The sequence below is a fragment of the Neofelis nebulosa genome, chromosome 3 (genome assembly GCF_028018385.1).
Source record: "Neofelis nebulosa isolate mNeoNeb1 chromosome 3, mNeoNeb1.pri, whole genome shotgun sequence".
Classification (NCBI taxonomy): Eukaryota; Metazoa; Chordata; class Mammalia; order Carnivora; family Felidae; genus Neofelis; species Neofelis nebulosa.
In genome coordinates, this window is record NC_080784.1 from 21312430 (window position 1) to 21335484 (window position 23055).

The 23055-nt window shown below is 40.6% G+C and overlaps 1 protein-coding gene across 1 annotated transcript in view; it reads left to right on the forward strand.

Moving 5' to 3' along the window:
* The window catches only part of ASAH1 (N-acylsphingosine amidohydrolase 1), a 50104-nt gene that overhangs the window by 23380 nt on the left and 3669 nt on the right, over positions 1-23055 (forward strand). The window contains exons 2-10 of the mRNA XM_058720066.1: positions 849-895; positions 9488-9578; positions 9975-10061; positions 12856-12934; positions 17527-17601; positions 18492-18537; positions 19148-19292; positions 19836-19890; positions 20017-20098. Coding sequence (XP_058576049.1) covers positions 849-895; positions 9488-9578; positions 9975-10061; positions 12856-12934; positions 17527-17601; positions 18492-18537; positions 19148-19292; positions 19836-19890; positions 20017-20098 — 707 coding nt within the window. The remainder of the gene's footprint in view (positions 1-848; positions 896-9487; positions 9579-9974; positions 10062-12855; positions 12935-17526; positions 17602-18491; positions 18538-19147; positions 19293-19835; positions 19891-20016; positions 20099-23055) is intronic.

The window sequence follows — 23055 nt, forward strand, 5'->3', positions numbered from 1 at the left end:
TTTGCTACCGAGCTTAAAACACTTCTCCCTGAAACCATCTCACTCATTCATTCACTGAGTGGCCTCAGTGATAGGAGCCGTGTTCACCTCAAGGAGCACAGAATCTGGTCATGGAGAGAGGAAATGAGTAGTTACACTGCAGTGTATAACTACAGTAATGGAGCTGGGCTCGGTGCCATGGGGAAGGTAGAGGAGAGGATAGCTGTTTTCATGAGAAGTACAGGAAGACTTCACAAAACAGACAGCATTTGAACTGGATCTTAGAAATTAAAGCCCAGAGTTCACTAGGTGGAAAAAAAGGCATGTTAGGCAGCAGGAACAGCATGCTGGGACTGGGAAGGGTGAGCGATCAGAGGATGTGGTTGCATGTGACTCTACTCGGTGGGGGGAGTGGCAGGAAATGAAGCGGAGAAGGTAAATTATGGCCAGATTATGAAGGGCCTACACAGTGTGTCCTGAAAATCTGGTTTGCGATGCAAATCTCTATCACAGTGGAGTTAGCTCATAAATTCAAGCGATAGCATATTTTGTCAGGCAATTCACTGGTCCTCACAAGTCAGCCTATCAGACATGAACGTGTCCATCTACTTTTTACATTTCCTTTTTACTCAGTGTGTTTGCAACATAGAAGCCACATTACAGCACTAGTGCAAACTGAATTAAGACTGAAAATGTACTTGAGTTTGAGACTATAGAAATTTTCATGGGAGGAGAAGACTTTTAAGAGGTATTGAAACGATATAAAAGAGCAAACCATGCTTGTTTTTTGTCGCCATGACTTTTGACTGTTTTTCAAATTGCCTGTTCAATTTGTGACTTTCTGAAACTTAATTTTCTTTTTTTTTTAGTGGACAGAAGATTGCAGAAAATCAACCTATCCTCCTTCTGGACCAACGTGAGTAAATATCAAATGGTCAAAATGGACTTTGACCTTTAGGGAGATTTTTCTCTATGTAATTAATGATCTTATAAAAACGACAATAATGAACAAAAAATTAAGTGATGTCTTCTATCCTGAGGCCTTTATTTTTTCTGAGACAATTATTTTTTCAAGTTTGTGTATTACATATTTGCCTTTGACCCTGGACAAATATGGAAATACCCCATGATTAAAATGCCCATTTCTAGCCTGTCAAAATCAGAGGGAAAAAAATTTCCATTCTCCAGTAAATTCTGTCTACCACTAAGCATTTTCTCATCCCAACAAGTGCAGAGCTGAGGATGACTTTTTTGGTGCCTCAGTATGAACCACTGGATTATATTGGAAAAAGCATAGAGTCTTATATGTGAGACCTTCAAGAAATAAACCCTGGTATGATAATCAAAGCTGTCAAAGACAGCAGAGGATTCAAAAACATAAGGGAAGGAAGGGTCAGTGTCATATTTTAGTGCATTTAATGTTTATATTTTTAATCGAGGTGTATGGCCTTTTCAAATCTTTTGTGGCTAAATGAGCCTGTGAGAAAGACCCAAGAATAGCCCACCCACCCAGAGGGTACAGAATGTGGAAAAAAAGGGAAAGGTGTAGGGAAGGATAATCTTTTTGCCCTGTTTTCCTATTTTCTTTCTTTTTTTTTTTTTTTTAACGTTTATTGATTTTTGACAGATAGAGCATGAGTTGAGGAGGGGCAGAGAAGGAGAGAGAGACGCAGAATCCGAAGCAGGCCCCAGGCTCCTAGCTGTCAGCACAGAGCCTGATGCAGGGCTTGACTCACAGACCATGAGATCATGACCTGAGCCAAAGTCAGACGTTTAACTGACTAAGCCACCCAGGCGCCCCCTGTTTTCCTACTTTCTGAAAGTGGCCTACTGGGTGTGGGGGAAGGAAGAAAACAACTTGAACGTGTTAGAAATAAATCTGCCGTGGGCGCCTGGGTGGCTCAGTCGGTTAAGCATCTGACTGTGGCTCAGTTCATCTCACACTTTGTGGGTTTGAGTCCCATGAAGGGCTCTGTGCTGGTAGCTCAGAGCCTGGAGCCTGCTTCACATTCTGTGTCTCCCTCTCTCTCTGCCCCTCCCCTGCTCATGCTCTGTCTCTCTTTCTCCTTCAAAAATAAATAAACATTAAAAAAAAAATTGAAAGAAATAAATCTGCCAGTTATTTTACCAGCAAAAAGGAGTTTATTTGGGAACAACAGAGAATTGCAATCCTTTACAAGCAAGCTACAGCAAAACCATAGGCAAGCCTACAGAGCAAAAGAGGGGAACACTCTTTTATAGAGGAGAGCAGGGAGTGGCAGGTGGGGTTGGGGGGAGTTGGAAAGGCTGTTCAACCAAAAAAGGCCATTGGAGTAAATGGAGTTTGAAGTATATTGGCTTCTCATTGGCTGATATGGCAGTCCCTCATTGGCTGGGCTGTTGCCAGGGGAGGAAGAAAGGTTTTCTTTCTCCTGTGAGGTTAGTAAGTAGCACCTAAAATACTATCAACTTGCCAGGCTCCTTTCTTCCTGCTGGGTCTATAGTTGAGGAGAAGTGAGAGGGCAGGAGAGTTCCCCCAACTGCCTCCCGATTCCATTCTAAATGACATTTCCTTTTAGATCAGGTGCCCTAAGTATCAAACCTAAATTTGAGCAAACTGCTCCCCGCCCCCATCCCCACCCCACTTTGGAGACTTTATATCCCTTTAAGGCCACAAATTTTAACAGGTGGATGCTGTCTCCTGTGAAGAGGTTTGAGAAGGGGGTATAGAGAAGCAAATCATCTACATATTTTAACAAAGTAGAGCCTTCAGAAAACTTCCTATCATCCACGTCATCTTTTAAGGTTTGTGAAAAGTAAGAGGGACTCTGCAGAACCCTGGGGTATTTCTGTCCAGGTGTGCTGCTGTTCTTCCCAAGTGAGGGCAAAAAGATACTGGCTATTCCTACCAGCTAGAATGCAAAAATGCATGGCATCGTTAAATTGTGAAAAATTTGCTTTCACTAGGAATGGATATCAGTAGCATAGAAGGGTTGAGAACAACAAGATGCCGAGAGAAAACAATGGTATTTGTTGCTCTTAGGTCCTGGACAAACCTCCCTCCTTGGGTATTGGATTTTCTTACACATAAAATAGGAGTATTACAGGGAACTAGTGAAGCCGTGAGCCTTATAATCTATTAAGGGCTTGGTGCTTTGAGGGGCTTCTTCATTTACAGGCTACTGATTAATTCTGCAGAGAGGTTTTGAGGGATCTCTTTGAATCTTCATGGGGAGGTGCACTTGGGATTCTCCCCATATCAGTTAAGGGTTTTGCCCATTACGGGGATGGTAGGTAATCCGGTAGGAACAAATAATCAGGGTCCCTAGATGCAGCTATAGTCAGATATGGAGCAAATGAAAGATGTGGAAGTGTCATTGCATCCCCCTGGTTGGCTATTTTGATTACTGTTGTCCAATTCGAGAATTATTTCCCCTTTGGGGAGAGGGAGATTCTGGCATGCTAGTTCTGTGAGAAATCCAGGCCCAGTAAGTGAATAGAGGTAGAGGAACTAAGGAGAAAAGGGGCCTATTTCTCAAAGGGCCTAGACAAAAGGGAGTAGCGTCAGAGATGGGAACCTGTTGAGATTTATCAGAGACCCCCACCCCCCACTTGAACTGTTTTGGCGCTCTTGAGGCTGAGGCTGCTTTACAGCAGTGGCACTCAGCACCAAGAGTGTGGCTCTGGCGTCACTACAGACAGAGATTCGTTCCCAGTCTGGAAAGTGGTTTCTCCAGGCCAGTTAGGAGGGAGGATCGGGACAAACCCCTGTAGTCCCTCGGGGCCACATAATGGGGAATTAGGAGGACATTGGAAAGACTCCCTAGGGGGCTAACAGCGCTTGGAGAGCTTAAGTTTCTAACAGTCTTTTTTCTTTTTTTTTTTTTTTAACGTTTATTTTTGAGACAGAGAGAGACAGAGCATGAACAGGGGAGGGGCAGAGAGAGAGGGAGACACAGAATCTGAAGCAAGCTCCAGGCTCTGAGCTGTCAGCACAGAGCCCGACGCGGGGCTCAAACTCACGGACCGCGAGATCATGACCTGAGCCGAAGTTGGACGCTTAACCGACCAAGCCACCCAGGCGCCCCTCTAACAGTCTTTTTTCCAATGTTCTGACTCATTGCAATAACAGCAGAAACTAGGAGGTTTTTGGTTTTGTTTAGGAGCCTTCATTTGCCAAAATTGAAAATTGAGAATTTTAGCAGTCTTTTTTTTCAGGTGACCCACCTAGGATGCCAGTGACCTGGTTTGCCAAGTCCAATCGGGAGTGAACGTAGTTTTCCATTTCATCTTGGTCCTTTCAGCTAAAGAAGAAACATCCCACTTCAGGTCATTAATGAACATAGAGTTCAATGCTACCTGGGTGGATTCAGCATCTAGAGGAAAACCAGAATTTAAAAAAAAACAATTTGGAGTCGATATGCCTGGGTGGCTCAGTCCATTGAGTGTCCGACTTCTGCTCAGGTCATGATCTCACGATTCGTGAGTTCAGGCCCCAGGCCAGGCTCTGTGCTGACAGTGTGGAGCCTGGAGCCTGCTTTGGATTCTGTGTCTCCCCCTTTCTGCCCCTCCTCTGCTCGTACTGTGTCTCTCCCTCTCTCTCAAAAATAAATAAACGTTTAAAAAATAAAAAAAAAAAAAAAAAACAATTTAGAGTCTGTTATAGTAGCCATGAGGAGATTCATCAGGCTTTTGTGTGCAGGCCTGAATTTTTGTTCCCATCAACAGGCTTAGGAAAAGCTACTGTCATTGCTCAGTGCAGATTTCTTGCAAGTGTTCTAGCATCTTGCCAAAAGTTAGGAGTCTGTTTCTCTAAATATCCTCCGGGATGTTCCCAGTGGGCTAGTTTCATCCAGTGTGGCCTTCACAAATAAGCATGTGGACTAATGGATATGAATCTGAGAAACTAGATTGCTGAGTTTGAATAAGTAGGTTAAATTCAATAGCAAGCTTATGGGGATCGTCAGTCACTTTAGAAAAGTCTTTAAGTGTGGCTTACATAGTTCCCTTGGTGCTGGGAACATGAGAAACTTGGAGTTTCTGCAGATCCTCAGAGGAGTCCATTTTAAAGAGGCAGGATTCAGTAGGTTCAGGAGAGGAAGCAGGGAACATTTCAGGGGAAAAATGAGGTGTGGCAGTGAGAATAAAGGAAAGTGGCACCTGATGGGGGGCCTGACACCGGGTGGCTGCCTTGAGTCTGGAAACCAAGAAGGTAGGGGAGCAGAAAAAGAGGTCTCCGAAACCATTTTGACTTGGTTCGCTTGTTGCATCAGTTAATTTACTGATTATTACTAAGAGACGAATTCAGGATCCTGGTAAGGATTCAGAAGTCTCAGGGTACTACCTAAAATAGGCATCAGCCTGCTTAAGATTCTCTCTCTCCCTCTCTGCCCCTCTCCTATGCACGTGTGCTCTCTCACACTCTCTCATTCTCAAATAAATGGATAAAATAGGTATCCTATTTAGGTTTGTTTGTTTGTTTGTTTGTGTTTTTGGGAACTGTGCTCTCTAGCTTACTTTTGAGTAAAACAAGTTTGGGGAGATCAAAATTTCTCCTTGTTGGCCATTGAAATTCTAAATTCCTTTTGGTTAACTCGGTCCGTTTAGTCATAAATGTGCACGCGGATGGATCCACTTTAAAACATAAAGCAGCTGGAGTCCAAGTAGGGGCCAGGTACCCTCAAAGCATTTTGATGACTGGATTCCCATTTTTTAGATGTTTTTCTGTAAAGAGAAAAGTTCCTGAACACCACAGTTTGAACAGAACAGCCTGGTTCCAAAAGAATCAGACCGAAAGCCAGTATGTTTCCAGTAGGAACAGTCCAGTTCCAAACTGGAGTCAGACCAAAGGCTAGTGCATTTCCAGCAGGCATAGTGCAATCCCAAAATGAGTCGGGAGGAATGTCAACACAGACTGGTACAACTTAAACAGGGACAATTGGTTCTAAACAGGAGTTGGACTAAAGGTCATTACAGTTGTAACAGAAACAGTCCAATTCTGTAAAGGAGTCAACGAGTACTCTCATTTAAAAAAAAAAAAAAAAAAAAAAAGCAAGTCTTTAAGACAGATCCCAAATAAAGCCTGAAGAGCTCCGATACAGAGAGAGAGGAACTTGAATCCTGGAGAAATCTTACCCTCAAACCCCAGGATTGGCAAGAAAGCAGGGAGTCCAATGGACTCTGTGGGTATGGGCACCTGTTTGTTTCCTCACCAGCTTTGGCATTGTTGGGGGTTTTCTCTGGATTCCACTTCTGATCACCAGGTAATGTGACCCTTAAAAATAAATTTGCCTGTTGTTTTACCAGCGAATATGGGTTTATTCAGCAAAAGCAGAGAATTATAGTGAGGGACAAGCAAGCTGTGGCAAAACCATAGGCAAGTCTGCAGAACAAAGGACAGGAACACGCTTTTATAGAGGAAAAGGGGAAGTAGGGAAAGCTCTTATAAATAAAAAGTCTCCTGGAGCAAACTGGGAGTTGGAAGAATAGTGGCTTCTCATTGGCTGGGCTTTTGCCAGGGGAGCCTTTCCTCCCCTGCTGGGACTTGTTCCTTTCTTACTGCTAGGGCAGCAGTTGAGGAGGGGCAGTGGCACATCGTGAGAGCTCCCTGTCCACTGATTCCATTCTAAATGACATTTACCTTTATTCATTTTCAGAAACCAATAATAATAAGATGACAGTTTCAATTTTTTGTAGCACTCCAGTTATATATGTTGTACTGCACTTGCCTAAATTATGTATTCTAAATAGCCTCTATCCCAGATACAGACTCTAATAAACAAGATTCTTTTCATTTACTCACCTTTATGTCAAAAGAGGCAAATATATGGCAGGAAGTAATTTAGAAGTAATCAGTCTCTGGGGTGCCTGGGTGGCAGAATTGGTTAAGCATCTGACTCTTGGTTTCAGCTCAGGTCATGATCTCACGGTTCGTGGGTTCAAGCCCCACATCAGCCTCTGTGCTGACAGTGCGGAGCCTGCTTGGGATTCTCTCCATGCACCGCCCCCCCCCCCCCCCCCGCCCATCTCATGCTGTCTCTTTCTCTCTCAAAATAAATGAATAAACTTTAAAAAAAAAAAAAAAAAGTAATCAGTTTCCATGTTATTCTAAAGCCGTGAACATTCCAGCCCTCTGTCATGTGGCTTGCTCTCTGGAGGTCTTCCTTTGTGTCAACACTGGGACCATCTTGGTGTTCAGTGCCTTACTGAGTGCATGCATCTCGTGGCTGGTCTCACTGCTACAGTTCATTTCAACACGTAATGATTACCTTCCATGTTTAAGACTTTTTTCCTACTCCCTTTCATGTGTACCTTACAGGTGTCTATGAATTGGTTACCCTACAAACCTTCTCTGCTTGGGCTTTTAATTGGTTCTAGGTTGTTGGGTGTATGTATGTGTATACACGTGTACACATACATGTGTACAAAGCTCACATGTACAAACATTTTTCTCATATTTATGTATCTATACAATGTAAATATTTTTGCTCTGGTATTCCTCCTGGATTTCCCCCTGCCTCACTAGCCTGTTCTCCACATCAAATTCTTCCATTCTGCTCTGATCCTTTTCTCTGAACTATAAATGTGTCTTGGCATGTGAGAGGGGAGTGTGGTATTCACATACCTTTGAATGACAACACAATCCTCCTGTACTTTTTTTTGACCAAGTACATTGATTGCAGAGCTCTGCATGGGCATCTGTGAGCAAAGAGAGAAACACCTGTGTATCCAGCCTGACCTGTCAAATAAGTACTAGAGATCAAGGGACTGACAGCTGGAGCACCTCCAGAATCCATCCAGATCCCATTAGCATTTATTTTTTCTTCCTTCTAATTTGTGCATGCATATACTGTGTCACTTGGACTAGTTTCCGAGCCACCTGGGGAGCCAGGTGGGTTCAGGCACTTCTTAATAGTGACTGTGATGATCCGGGCACAGCAGTTACCAAGTCTCAAAGGTAATTTAATGATGTTTATTGTTTGTAGTCAAGTAGGAAAATATTCTCTAGTAATTACTCTTGATTGAATACCGGTACTGCTGAGTGTTTTTTATGTATTTCATGTAATCTTCACTGCCTTCATAAGGCAGATACTATTTATTTCTCTAGGAATTTGAGGTAGAGATGTCAAATGCTGAGATATTTTAGAAAACAATGTGAATTAAAATGTGGGATCATGGCTAAATTCTAGTTATTAAAATAATTTTGTTCAGTATAACAGAGGAATTTTCAAAGAATTCTGATTAGTGGAGGTATTATTATAGAGAGGTTTCTGGGGTCTCCCCATGCCCTGTTAATCTAATCATCTGCTGTAATGAGTTTATTTCCTCTACATTTCTTCTTTGCAGTCCTTGAGCCTAACCAACACTCTGAACTGGAAAAGAATCAGGAGATTAGGGTGGATATAGGTTTGGTGGCTCACACCAGGGCAATAAGGGATGGTGGCTATTTTTAGGCATAGTTCTAAGCTGATAAATCACCAAATGGCACACCTTTAGGGGCTATTTCAGTTTAGTAACAAGAGGTGGAAGATAATGTTTCAGCAGCTACAGAAAACAGTTGTAGAGTTCATCCACCAGAAATGTGGCCCAGCTCCATCGATAAGGGAGTGGATGTTGCAATGTCTTCATTGTAGAAATTGCTATATGTCAGTTGAAGAGTAGAAAATCAGGGAATACGTATGATGGAATAGTGCTAGGGTTTGGACTGACCACAGAAGCATGAGAAGAGAGGGAACATGGCAGGAAGAGTCACATGGCTGAGTGACTGGTGAAGGTTCTTGAAGCCAGTCATGGGAAGCTAATACATGTTGCCACTTCTGGGGGCTTAAAAGATGCCCTTACTGAAGCCAGTGCTAAAGACATGATTTGACACTAGTGTTAGACTGTCTAAGACAGAACTCTGAGACTGGGATACCAGTCGGAGAAGTGCCCAGAGCCTAGACTAAATCTTTGCAGAGATTTGGGAGGGGAAAAAAGCAGATATTTTCTTTTTTTTTTTTTTTTTTTTTAAATGTTTGTTTATTCTTGAGAAACAGAGACAGAGCATGAGCAGGGAAGGGACACAGAGAAAGGGAGACACAGAATCCGAAGCAGACTCTAGGTTCCTAGCTGTCAGCATGGGGCCTGATGTGGGCTCAAACTCGTCAACTGCGAGATCATGACCTGAGCTGAAGTCAGACGCTTAACCCACTGAGCCACCCAGGTGCCCCGAAGGCAGATATCTTCTAGCACTGATACATAGATTACATGAGGCTCTTGAGGCGACATTGATTCTTCACATGTCACCAATTCACCTTAACCTTTCAGAAGGTAGAACTCTAAGATTTCTGAAATCACATGTGATTGTGTATGCAACATAGGGCAGAAACACTAGGTGGGAAAATGAGCTTCTCTGCAAACTTTGGTTTGAGTGCTGTCGTCTGTATTGTTGTTAAGAATGTGCCTCTAACATATCCATCTAGATGTAACTATCCAACTCCCATCAAGAAACTGCTTTTGACGTTTCATGGTGATGCACCTCTCCTTTCAGCTATAGGGGTCCAGTTCCGTGGTATACCATAAATCTCGACTTACCGCCCTATAAAAGATGGCATGAATTGATGGCTGACAAGGCACCAGCGGTATGCTGACTGTTAAATCTTCTATTTGTGACTTTACTCAATATAATTGCATTTTTAAAACAGTTCGTGAAAGTACATACCAGGTATTTTAAAGATACGGTTTTGATACTTTCCTCCCATTAACAGTAACAGAAGAAAAGATGTCATTTTTCTGTAGCTTCCTGCTCTTTTTACTAGCCTTTGCCTTTTGTTTCTGTATCGTCTACATTCATCTTAATCATATGGCCTGTTAAAGATGTATTCTCTGTATATATTAGATTAAAATATTTTCAAATAGCACTGTGCCTTATGTATGAATAAATCAAAAGGTCTGTATCTGTTTTCATTTTACCATTATTAATCTTAAATGTCAACACTTTTTATGTCTATTAATTAAATTATTTATTTATTTTTCAGCTAAAGGTTATAATGAATTCCCTGAAGAATATGATAAATGCTTTTGTGCCAAGCGGAAAAATTATGCAGATAGTGGATCAAAAGTTGGTAAGAAATATTATTTCCCACAATAAATTTTAAACATACACACATCCCCATATACATGCAGAGTTCACACAAGGCTTTTGTATTTAAAGATGTAATTTGACAACCTCTTCTAAAGAGGTTGGATGAGTTTGCATTGACTCTAGACCACCTGTCACAACTTTAGAGGTACTTAAAATTCTGTGTTCTGGTAGTATTAGAGTAATAGGACACAAAATAGCATGGCAAATTGTGGCAGTTTACTGCCCCTTCATCTGTTTGTTTGTTTGTTTTTTTGAAGTATGGACTATTTTATACAACAATGGGCAAATGATGTTATTTCATCTGGGAGCATGTCATTTCTGTCCCCTCACACAGTGTGTTGACTCTTGAACTATACAGGTTTGAATTGGGAAGGTCCATTTATACCTGGATTTTTTTCAGTAAAGTACTGTAAATGTGTTTTCTCTTAACAATTTTTTTTAACTTTTTTTTTGTCAACATAGCTTTTTTATTGTAAGAATACAGTATAAAATACATATACAGAATACGTGTGAGTCAGTTGTTGATATTATCAACAAGGCTTTTGGTCAACAGTAAACTGTTAGTAGTTTTAGGGAAGTCAAACATTATACAGAGATTTTCAGCTGTATAGGGGGTGAGCTCCTAACCCCCACGTTGTTCAACATTGTTCAACAGTCAACTATACCTTTGCAAGTTTGCAAATTGGAAATTGGGGTTTTTTTTGTTTTTTTTAAGTACATTGCCTGCAATCCCAGGACACATTTCTCTACCTGTGTATGACCAGATGACATATTCAGCCCAGCTGCATACTTGATGAGGTCCCTCAGTGGCTGTGAAACTCACTTGGGTTGTGTGTTTCTTGTAGCTATGTATTCACCAAGTCGATTCATTTCCCTCCTGGTCATGCAGGACGACTCCATTTCTTCAGCTCCTTTTTAATTTAGGTAGAACCAATGGAAAATCTAGGTCCTGGCCCTTAGGGCCTCTGAGGGATCCTCATCGCCCTGTTTCAGTCACAGCTCTGGGACCCTCAAAGTTCCGCAGGGTACAAAGGACTGGGGAGGACCATAGGCCTAGGGCAGATGTTTTACCTCAGCACTTAGGACATTTGGGATTGGATAGTATTTTCCTGTAGAGGCTGTCTGCTCATTGTAGGATGTTTAGCAGCATCCCTGGCCTCTACCCACTGGGTGCATCCCTTCATTTGTGAGAACCACAGGTGTCTCTGGACATCACCAGATGTCCCCTGGGGGATGAACCACTCCTGGTTGAGCATCACTGTCCTAGAGGCTAGATGATCTAGGCATATAATCCCTGTGACCCTTGCACCTGCCAGCCACTACCCCTGTTACCCCTCATGCTTGTGCTCTCAGAGCTTTTAATTGAGGTATCCCATGGGGCACCTGGGTGGCTCAGTTGGTTGAGTGTCCGACTCAGTTAGTTTTTGGCTCCAGTCATGATCCCAGGGTCATGGGATCAAGCCCTGTGTTGGGTTCCAAGCTGAGTATGGTGTCTGCTTGAAATTCTCTCTCTCTCTCTCTCTCTCTCTCTCTTTCTCTCCCCCCCTCTCCCCCCCCTGCCACCCTTCTCCCCCTCTCTCTCTCTGCCCCTCTCCCCAGCTTGCGCTCTCTCAAAAAAAAAAAAACCAAAAAATGGTATCCTTCATGTTCATACTAATCAGACCTCCCCAAAATACAAAGGTTGGCAGGAACAGCAGATAAGAGGCTCCTGCTGTCCCCCCTCTACTCTCTGTGCCAGCAGTGAGGGCAGCTGGCCCAGGCTTTGCATTCAGACCATATTGGGGTTTTTCCCCCTTCAAACATTGGATTTTAAGGTTGGATCAGTCACCTAATAACTGTATCCTTCGACATGTTTCTTACATTGTGAAACATGAGAGTTCTCATCGGGAACAATGTAGTAGTAATAGATATTGTATATGGTGGTCGTGAGGATTAAATCACGCTGTGAATTTGAAGCACAGTGCCTGGATATAATAAGTGGTTAATAAATGTTCAACAAGTCCTCTTTGTATTCACAGGAACATCCCACTTGTGTAATGCTTTCAATTCCTAAAGGAAAAACGTATACTTAGTTAGGTAACATGACACATGAAGACCAAGCTGGTGACAAATAGGACTTGTAAAAGGTTTACACATTATTTTATTAACAGCAGGCTGTGAGCTTAAATTGTTATCTCCCTGATAGTGAATAGTTGCATGTGAGAATAAAATTGTATGTCCACAGGGAATTTGCCCCTTTGTCCCTTGTTTGCGCCCAGATCGTGGTCATGCACCGCGGCCCAAGAAGCCAGTAACGAAGACAGAAGGCTTGGTGAATGACTCAAAGACAGATTTGTTTTTAGGAGTGTGGGAAGGAAGTAGTAATGAGGGTGTAGTGCCAAGGTGAGAGGGCGGGTTTGGGCAGAGATAAGGGGTAGTTGTCATGTTCCTGTGTCGTGGGCCCTGTTAGCTTATCTGAGTGCAGTTATCTTTGCTCTCTGGAGAAGAGGTGAAATGTGAGGCAGGAAAAACAACCCTAGGTCTTTGGATCATACTGAGAACAGCTAAGTTTAAGGGAATAAAGGCAAGAGGTCAAGACTGAGGGCCCAGTATTGAGTCTTATGTAGAGTCTTTTAGAAATATGGGATGTAAAAGTGCCTTAAAAATAACTAATTATTTACTATGGAGGGGCATCCAGAACAAACTATATGTAAAACAAACAAACAAACAAACAAAACCACAAATCTCAAAACAACCCTTTAGGTCGAATGATTGGTAATTTATTTGTTTTCCAGCCTGGTCTACTTGGCAACTTTCCTGGTCCTTATGAGGAGGAAATGAAGGGGATTGCAGCAGTTACTGACATACCTTTAGGTAAAGTTCCCTTTGCAGCTTTTAAAAGATTTAATAAAACACTTTAAAATGTTTCTGTTGAGGTATTTTTCTATTGAGATACACTGCATAGATCTTAAGTATACAGCTCAGTAGAGTTTTTAATATGCATACCTGCATGTAATCACAACTCAGATCAAGATAGAGAAAACTCCAGATGTGCCTGGGTAGTTTAGGCGTCTGACTTCCACTCAGGTCATGATCTCACGGCTCATGAGGTTGAGCCCTGTGTCGGGCTCTGTGCTTACAGCTCAGATCCTGGAGTCTGCTTCGGATTCTGTGTCTCCTTCTCTCTCTGCCCCTCCCCTGCTCGTGCTCTGTCACTCAAAAATTAATAAACACTAAAAAAAAAAAAAAAAGGATACAGAAAATCTGAGCAATGCAGAATGTTCCATCATGCCGTCTCACAGACAGTACCGCATCCCCAGGTCACTGCTTATTCTGACTTCAGCATACAGTAGTTTTGCCCCTTTTTAAAAAATGTTTATTTTTATTTTTGAGAGAGAGAGAGAGACAGAGCACGAACAAGGGAGGGACAAAGAGAGAGGGAGACACAGAATCCAAAGCAGGCTCCAGGCTCCGAGCTGTCAGCACAGAGCCTGACACAGGGCCAAACCCATGAACCGTGAGATCATGACTTGAGCTGAAGTCAGACGCTTAACCCACTGAGCCACGCAGGTGCCCCAGTTCTGCCTCTTCTTGAACCTCCTAATTACAGTGTGATCTCTTGTGTCAGGTTTCTTGTACTTATCATTGTAGGTAGTATGCTGCTGTATAAGTAGTATGTTTGGGTGGTTTCTAGACTTGGGATATTAAGCATAAAGCAGTTAGGAACATTCTTGTATCTGTCTTTTGATGGACTTATGCCACTCACTTGTGTTGGATATATACTTGTTTATGGGGTAGCTGTATTTTAGCCTTGTAGATTCTGCTAACCAGTTTTCAAGGTAATTGTATCCACAGACAATCAGCATAGTACAAGAGTTTGTTTTCTCTACTTGATACTTCTCCACCTGCTAGCATCAATATTTTTCATTTGAGCCATTTTGTTGAGTGTGTAGAATCCCATTATTGTGTAATTTACTTTTTCCTGATGACTGTGAGATCGTACAGCTGTTGGTCTTTCCTTTCATTGGTGAGTGTTTTGTTTTTGCTTCTTTAAAAAAAATGGTTTAAAAAGGTAGTCTACCTGTCTCTCCTTCCTTCTCAAGGTAAAATGTTTGTTACAGTCTGGCCCATTTTTAACTGGCTTCAAAGAATTGTTTTAAGTTTTTATTTTAATTCCATTTAGTGTTTTATTAGTTTCAGGTGTACAATTTAGCGATTCAGTAATTCTATACATTGCTTAGTGCACATCACCTGTTTGACCCCCTCCCCCACCTCCCCTCCGGTAACCATCAGTTTGTTCTCTGTAGTTAAGAGTCGAGTTTTTGATTTGTCCCTCTCTCTCTGTTTTTTCCCCTTTGATTGTTTTGTTTCTTAAATTCCACATGTGAGTGAAATCATATGGTATTTGTCTTTCTCTGACTTATTTCACTTAGCATTATACTCTCTAGCTCCATCCATGTCATTGCAAATGGCAAGATTTCACACACACACACACACACACACACACACACACCACATCTTCTTTACCCATTCATGTCTTGATGGACACTTGGGCTGCTTCCATATTTTGGCTGTTGTAAATAATGCTGCTGTAAGCATAGGGGTGCATGTATCCCTTTGATGTAGTGTTTTTATATTCTTTGGATAAGTACCCAGTAGTGTGATTGCTAGATTGTAGGGCACTTCTATTTTTAACTCTTGGAGGAACCTCCATATTGTTTTCCATAGTGGCTGCACAAGTTTGCATTCCCAACATTGCAGGAGTGTTCTTTTCTTTCCACATCCTTGCCAACCCTGTTGTTTCTCGTGTTGTTTATTAAAATAAACCATTCTGACAGATGTGAGGTGATCTCACATTGTAGTGTTGATTTGCATTTCCCTGATGATGAGTGATGATGAGCATCTTTTCATGTGTCTCCTGGCCATCTGGATGTCTTCTTTAGAGAAATGTCTTTTTGTGTCTTCTGCCCATTTTTTAAACTGTATTATTTGGGTTTTTTGGGGGTGTTTGGTTGTGTAAGTTCTTTACATATTTTGGATATTAGCTGTTTATTAGATATGTCATTTGCAAATATCTTCTTCCATTCTGTAGGTTGCCTTCTTAATTTTGATGTAGTTCCAATAGTTTATTTTTGCTTTTGCTTCCCTTGCCTCAGGGGACCTATCTAGAGAAAAGTTGGGATGGCCGATGTCAAAAATTACTGCCTGTGTTCTTTTCTAGGGTTTTTATGGTTTCCTTTCTTATAGTTAGGTCTTTCACCCATTTTGAATTTATTTTTGTGTATGGTGTGAGAAAGTGGTCCAGTTTCATTCTTTTGTGTGTTGCTGTCCAGTTTTCCCAGCACCTTTTGTTGAAGACTGTCTTGTTCCCATTGGATGTTCTTTCTTGCTTTATTGAAGATTAATTGACCATGTAATTGTGGATTTATTTGTAGGCTTTCTATTCTGTTCTATCTGTGTGTCTATTTTGGGGCCAGTACTATACTGTCTTGATCACTAGAACTTTGTAACGTAACGTTAAGTCCAGAATTGTGATGCACCAGCTTTGCTTTTCTTTTTCATAATTGCTTCTGCTGTTCAGCATCTTTTGTGGCTCCATACAAATTTTAAGATTGTCTGTTGTAGTTCTGTGAAAACTTCTGATGTTGTTTTGATGGAGATTGCATTGAATGTGTAGATTGCTTTGGGTAGTATAAATGGTTTTAAGGAATTCTTTACATATTCTGTCTATAAGTCTGTTGTCAAATGCATTCTGAGTATCTTCTCCCAGTCTGTGGCTTGCATTTTTACTCTTTTACTGGTGTCTTTTAATAAGCAGAAGTTCTTAACTTTAATGAAGTCAGATTTAATTTGCTGAAAAAGACTTTTCCTGCAACGCTAATTTTATTTTTGAGCTACCAAAGTGTTAGAGTTGTTGTTTTAAGTAGACATTAGTACCTTGGTGTTACAAGAGGATGATTGAGAACTACTGCAAATCAATAGTATTTATCAACAAAAGTGGCTAGGATTTTTATTGCTTTTTGCTTCTTTAAAAAAATGATGTAAAAAGAAGGTCAACGTACTAGAAATATGTTCTCGCAGCTCATGTGAGAAACCAGTATTTAATTCCTTTATTATGTAAAGAATTCTAGCAAATAAATACCACATATAAATATCTGGAGAGAAAAATGAATTATAAAGATTAACAGATGATTTGTAATAAGAGAAAATGAGGGCAGAATCTTACCAAAATGGAAATAAACATTAGGTTAGGATGGGGAAAAAATGTTAAGCTTTACATGTTAACATAAAATGCGACAGAGATAAAATGTGCCGTATATCTTTAAATATTTAATTAAAATAATTGTTTTTGTTTGAGTATAGTTGATACACAATGTTACATTAGTTTCAGGGTTACAGCTAGTGATTCAGTACATCGCTCTATGCCCAGCACAAGTGTAGTCCCTCCGTTCAGCATACAGTGCTGTTACAGTACCACTGGCTATATTCTCCATGCTGTGCCTTTTATTCCCAGGATGTATACCTTTTAATTAAATGCTAAGTGTTAGTATTATACAGTTTTAGAAAATTATTCAAAAATTAAAATGTTTTAAAATGGATTTTCTTGGTAGCTCGGCACTAATTTTATAATTTTATTATTTTATTAATAGTTCCTCACCTTAGAAATATTTGTCACTTCTTAAAATATGAGCAAGGTGTGCTTGGGTGGCTCAGTCAGTTAAGTGTCCTACTTTGGCTCAGGTCATGATCTCACCGCGCATAGGTTCAAGCCCCAGTCGGGCTCTGTGCTGATCGTTCAGAGCCTGGACCCTGTTTCAGATTCTGTCTCCTTCTCTCTCTGCCCCTTCCCTTTTCATGCCCTTTCCATCTGTCTGTCTGTCTGTCTGTCTGTGTCTCTCTGTCTCTCTCAAAAATGAATAGATATTAATAAATATATTTATATTTAAATATTAAAAATATTTAATATTATAAATTATATTATTATAATTATATTTTATAATATATAATTATATATAATATAAGTGATATTATATTGATATATTAATGTTAATATTATATAAATATTATGTTATAAATATAATAAATATAATAAATAAATATGTGAGCAAAATAACATGTTCAGTATATAACCAAGAGCCAGATGTGTTAAGTCACCATACATTAGTGCCCTCAAACAAAAGTAAAATGAAGCACATTGATGAAAAATCTGGACATCGTATTGCAAAACAATTCCAACGTGCCCACATAGCTGACCCTTTGGGGGCTTGTTTTATCTTGTGTCTGTAGAGTACAGGCTGGTGAGATCCCACCACCTGACCAGCTCTTCAGGCATGCTCCAGCTGTCTGCAGGCACGTACAAAGCAAAAATTCGCACAGTGATGATTGTCAAACCTTTTCTTAAAAAATTTTCTAACAATGTCATGGTTCTGTGTATTGACCAAGAAATGTCCTATCTTTTCTCATAGGTGAGATTATTTCATTCAATGTCTTCTATGAAATTTTCACCATTTGTACTTCAGTAATAACAGAAGACAAACAAGGTAAATGTGTGCTGGGGGAGGGCGGGCAGTGCAAAGTACAAAGTAAAAGAAAATGTAAATGGAATTAGAACTTGTAATATCCATGCTTACTTTTCAAATTCAGTGTATGTTGCACATAGTTTTATAGATCTTAGCAAATTTTTAACGGTGAATTTAAAACTACCCTTATTTTGAGACCACTGTAATGCCTCTTAAAGTTTAATTCAGGTATGCAAAAAACTTAGAGGGAAGAAGTGTTTTGGGACCGTAAACATTCTTACCCTTCCTCCTAGTCTCCTTACACTCTTCGTCATGATTTGGTGTAAGTACTCACAGGGGTACTTCATTATCTTTATATATATGATCATCCGGCCTTCCCTCGAAGCCCGGGACAAACCTCGTCACATCATTTCACAGCCCAGGGACCTCAGTTTCTCATGTTTTTTTCTGGCCGGTACTCAGGATGCAAGGCACAGGATGATGTACCCTGACTCACTTTATTTTTGACCTCTACCTTGGGTAGAAAGTCTGCCGGTACTTGACCCTCGAGGTGTTCAGCTGTAGGTGACAATTCCTGACGGGAAGGATGGTGGCAGGTCACATGAGGTGAGGCTAGGACAGCTATGTCCAGGTAGCTGACACAGTGGACCGAAGAACGACTCCTCATCCTCCTCAGACACCCTAATTTTACCTGGAACCCTGTGCGCTCAGATGATTGTGAGGGGATCTGGTCAGTGTGGCAGGCACAGCCGTTTGATCTTGTTAAGGCTTATGATCCTAGGATGCTGCTTAATTCTTACTGTTGGACGGAATAGTCATATCAGTAAACTAGAGCTATGTGTCCAGCTTTTAGTTAGAACCAGTGATGCTGTCATAACTGCCATGACATGTGTCTTCTTTCTTTATATTAGGTCATCTACTACATGGGAGAAACTTGGATTTTGGAATATTTCTTGGGTAAGTAAAGGACGCAGTAGAACTCTTCTTCCGAAGAGTAGGTTGTATTCCATTGATGAAAAGTAAATCCCAAATCATGCCCAAAATAGGCCCAGAAGTGAAGATCCTGTTTCTTAGTTTTGAGACAAGACGGGCACACTATTTGGGTCTGTAATGGAGTTGCACCTAGTGAACACACATCTGAACACACATGTGGAGGATTGGAGGCCCCAGATGCACATCTGGTTTACTGCTCGGAAAGGAAGAACAGTATTGTATTTTATGTCTTCCTAACTTTCCTGAAAAAACTAGAACAGGGCTCTGTAATTAGAGACCTACATTTGAATCTGGGGTTTGCTATTTAATAGGCTGTGTTATGTTGGGTTATTTAACTTCTCTGAGCCTCAGTTTTCTCCTGTGGAAAATGGGGGATACAAGCACTCCTGTTGCAAAGTTGCAAAGTTGTGAGCACTCCTGTTGCAAAGCACTCCTGTTGCAAGGGGGGTCCCTCCTCCCCCCTTGAGGGACCAGGTAGGTGAAGACCTAATTTAGTGCCTGGCCATCGTCATCGTAATATTCACCCTTATTACCATCATTGTTCTTAAATATCACTGAAATTTGTCTTTTGTAGGTGGAACATAAATAATAATACCTGGGTCGTAACTGAGCAACTAAAACCTTTAACAGTGAATTTGGACTTCCAAAGAAACAATAAAACTGTCTTCAAGGCCTCAAGCTTTGCTGGCTATGTGGGCATGTTAACAGGATTCAAACCAGTAAGAAATCTACTGTTAAATAATTTTACAGGTAGCTCTGGGTCCTGCTTTTATTACTGCCTGTGAAAGGTGGGGTCTGAGGAAACGAGGACCTAGATAGAATATGAAGCCTCAGTTCATCCCTTTGTACTTCTTGTCACCATCATAGGTATGAAGTTGCATGGTGGGGAAGAGTAGAAAGGGAATGAAGGCTTGTCTCAGGGAGACTGTCAGGAGGAAGAAGCATGTGGCTGGATGGTGAGGACCGGGAACGTAATGTAAACCTGGCATCTGGTCCTTAGTCTGCCACTCAAACAAGTTAGGCATGAATTCTCTGATTTTGTTTTCCTTGTCAGGAAAGTGTGACCAATAATATTCCACCTACTCGTGTCACACGCTGCACGTGAAGACGCATTGAACTTAATAGAACGTGATGATACAGTTTTGACTCATCTTTGCATCCCCCCATCTCCCGTTCCAGGATTTGGTATACCAGTATAAAAAGAGGGGGCCTTAAACAGGACGGTTGAAGTTTCTGATCTCATTGCTTTGTCTTGTTTTCAGGGACTGTTTAGCCTTACGTTAAATGAACGTTTCGGTGTAAATGGTGGTTATATGGGTGAGTAGAGAGTTCTTAAATGGGAATTCCATAGGTGTTTTCAGAGGAAGGCTGAACTTTGTATTCTGGTTCACAGCCTAACCTAATTCCAGGCCTGTGACACTGTGTGTATTTGATTTCTTCCAGGTATCATAGAATGGATTTTGGGAAAGAAAGATGCCATGTGGATAGGGTTTATCACTAGATCAGTCTTGGAAAATAGCACAAGGTAATCTGATTGCTTTATTATCAAATTTAATATTTATTCATTTTAAAATTATTTTATTGTTTTTCTTGGAGATAATAAGCAACATAAAATATTCTGTTAGTTTCAGGTACAACGAAATGTTTTGGTATTTGGATATATTGTGAAATGATCTCCACAATCAGTGTAGCTAACATCCATCACCATATGTTGCTACAGAAATTGTTTTCTTTGTGTTGAGAACTTTTAAGATTTACTCTCTTAGCAGCTCTCGAACATACGATACAGTATTATTAACTGTCGTCACCATGTTATACATTACATCCCCAGGACTGACTTATTTTAGAACTGGAAGTTTGTACCTTTTGACCCCCATCACCCATTTTGCCCACCCTCTAGCAATGACCACTCTGTCCTCTGCATTTATGAGTTTAGTTTTCTTAGATTCTACATGTAAGTGATAGCATAAGGTATTTTGTCTTTCTCTGTCTCCTTTATTTCATGAGCATAATGCCCTTAAGGTCCATCCTTGTTGTCACAGACGGCAGGATTTCCTTCTTTTTTATGGCCGAGTAATAATCATTGTATGTACACACCACAACTTCTTTATCCATGCATCCCTCAGTGGTCACTTGGGTTGTGTCCATATCTTGGCTTTGGTAACTAATGCTGCAGTGAGCAGGGGGCTGCAGGTATCTTTTAAAGTTAGTGATTTTGTTTTCTTTGGATATATTACCAGAAGAGGAATGACTGAATCATATGGTACTTCCATTTTTATTTTTCTGAGGAACCTCCATACAGTTTTCCACAGTGGTTGTACCAATTGCATTCCCAACAGTGCTAAGTTCACTTTTCTCCACATCCTCACCAGTACTTATTTCTTACCGTTTTGGTAATAGCCATTCTATCAGGTGTGAGGTGATAACTCATTGTGGTTTTGATTTGCATTTGCCTAGTGAGTCCTGATGCTGAGCATAGTTTTCATGTACTTGTTGGCCATCTATCTGTGTATCGTCTTTGGAAAAATGCCCAGTCAGATCCTCTACCCATTTTTAAATCAATTTTTTTAAGCTATTGAGTTATATGAGTACGATATTGTGATTTTTTTTTTTTTTTAATAAGAGATAGATATTTGATCTGTTTTCATTTCTGGGTTCACAGCTCCCAAAATCCTTCAATTTCCTAAGTGTTGAGAGTGATCAAGGTGTCTTTTGTCATGTTAATGAGGCAACTTTTGGAAAGCACCAAAGGGTGGGGCCTGGTGGCCTGTGAAAGAAGCCATCCATTACAGGGTTCCAACTTTCAGGGCCACTGGACATCCGGGAAGGGTAGAGGGGCTGGAGGTAGAATCAGTTGCCACTGGGCAGTGATTTAATGAGTCATGCTGATGTAATGGAGCCTCCATAAAACCCCAAAAGGAAAGGGTTTGGAGAGCTTCTGGGTTGGTGAGCACAGAATTTTGGGGAGAGCGGCATACTCTGAGAGCATGGAAGCTCTGTGCCCTTCTCACCTGCCTTGCCCTCTTTATGTGGTTCTTGCCATCTCTTTATGTGGTTCTTGCCATCTCTTTATGTGGTTCTTGCTTCGTATCCTTTATCATATCCTTTAATAAACTGGTACACGTTTCCTTGAGTTCTATGAGCGACTGTAGGAAATTAATTGAAGCTAAAGAGGACCTTGTGGGAACCTCCAGTCTTAGCCAGTCAGCTAGAGGCACAGGTAATGCTTACAACTGGCTGGATGGGGCTTAGGACTGACCTCTGAAGTTAGGGATGGAGTACAGTCTTATAAGTTGAATCCTTAACAAGTGAATCCAATGTTATCTCTGTATAGATAGTATCAGAATTGAGTCGAATTCTTGGACACTTGAGGATGTCCAAGAATTTCTTGGTGTTAGGTACAGGGAACCACCCCATGATGTTAGAGTTGGGCCTAAGGATCATAAAAGAATGAGTTCTTTACGTATTTTGTATATTAACTCTTTATCAGATATAAAATTTGCAAATACTTTTGTCCTTTTCACTGGATTGCCTTTTCATTTTGTTGATGGTTTTCTTGCTGTACAGAAGCTTTTTAGTTTGATACAGGCCCACTTGTTTTTGTTGCCTTTGCTTTTTGTGTCAAATCCAAAAATTCATCACTAAGACTAATGTCATGGACTTTGTAGCCAAATTTTATTCTGGTTTTATGGCTTTAGGTCTTATGTTCAGTTCTTTAATCCATTTTGAGTTGTGTTTTGTGTATGGTGTAAGGTAGTCATCTAGTTTCATTCTTTTGCATGTTACTGTCCTTTCACAATTGTATATTATTTGCTCTGTTAATGTAAATTGACCATATATGCATGGATTTGTTTCTGGGCTCTCTGTTCTGTTGATCATCCTGTTTTGATTACTACAGCTTTAAAATATAGTTTGAATTCAGGAGGTGTAATGCCTCCAGCTTTGTTCTTTTTTCTCAAGATTGCTTTGGGTACTTGGGATTCTTATAGTTAAATTTTAGGATTATTTGTTCTGTGAAAAATGCTGTTGAAATTTCAACAGAGCTTGCACTGAATCTGTAGACTGCTTTGGATGGTGTGGACATTTTAAGAGTATTCTTCCAATCCGTGAGCATAGAATATCTTCCCATTTGTTTGTGTCTTTTTCCCTTTATTTTATCAGTGTCTTATAGTTTTCAGTATACAGGGCTTTCACCTCCTGGGTTAAGTTTCTTCCTAGACATTTTATTCTTTCTGTTGCACTTGTAAATGGGATCTTGTCCTTAATTTCTCTTTCTGGTAGTTCATTGTTAGTGTATAGAAATGCAACTGATTTTTGTATATTGATTTTGTATCCTGTAACTGTGCTGAGTTCATTTATTCTAACAGTTTTTTAGTGCAGTCTTTAGGGTTTTTGTGTAAAGTATCATATCATCTGTGAATAGTGACAGTTTTACTCCTTCCTTTCTGAATTAAATGCCTTTTATTTCTTCTCCTTGCCTAA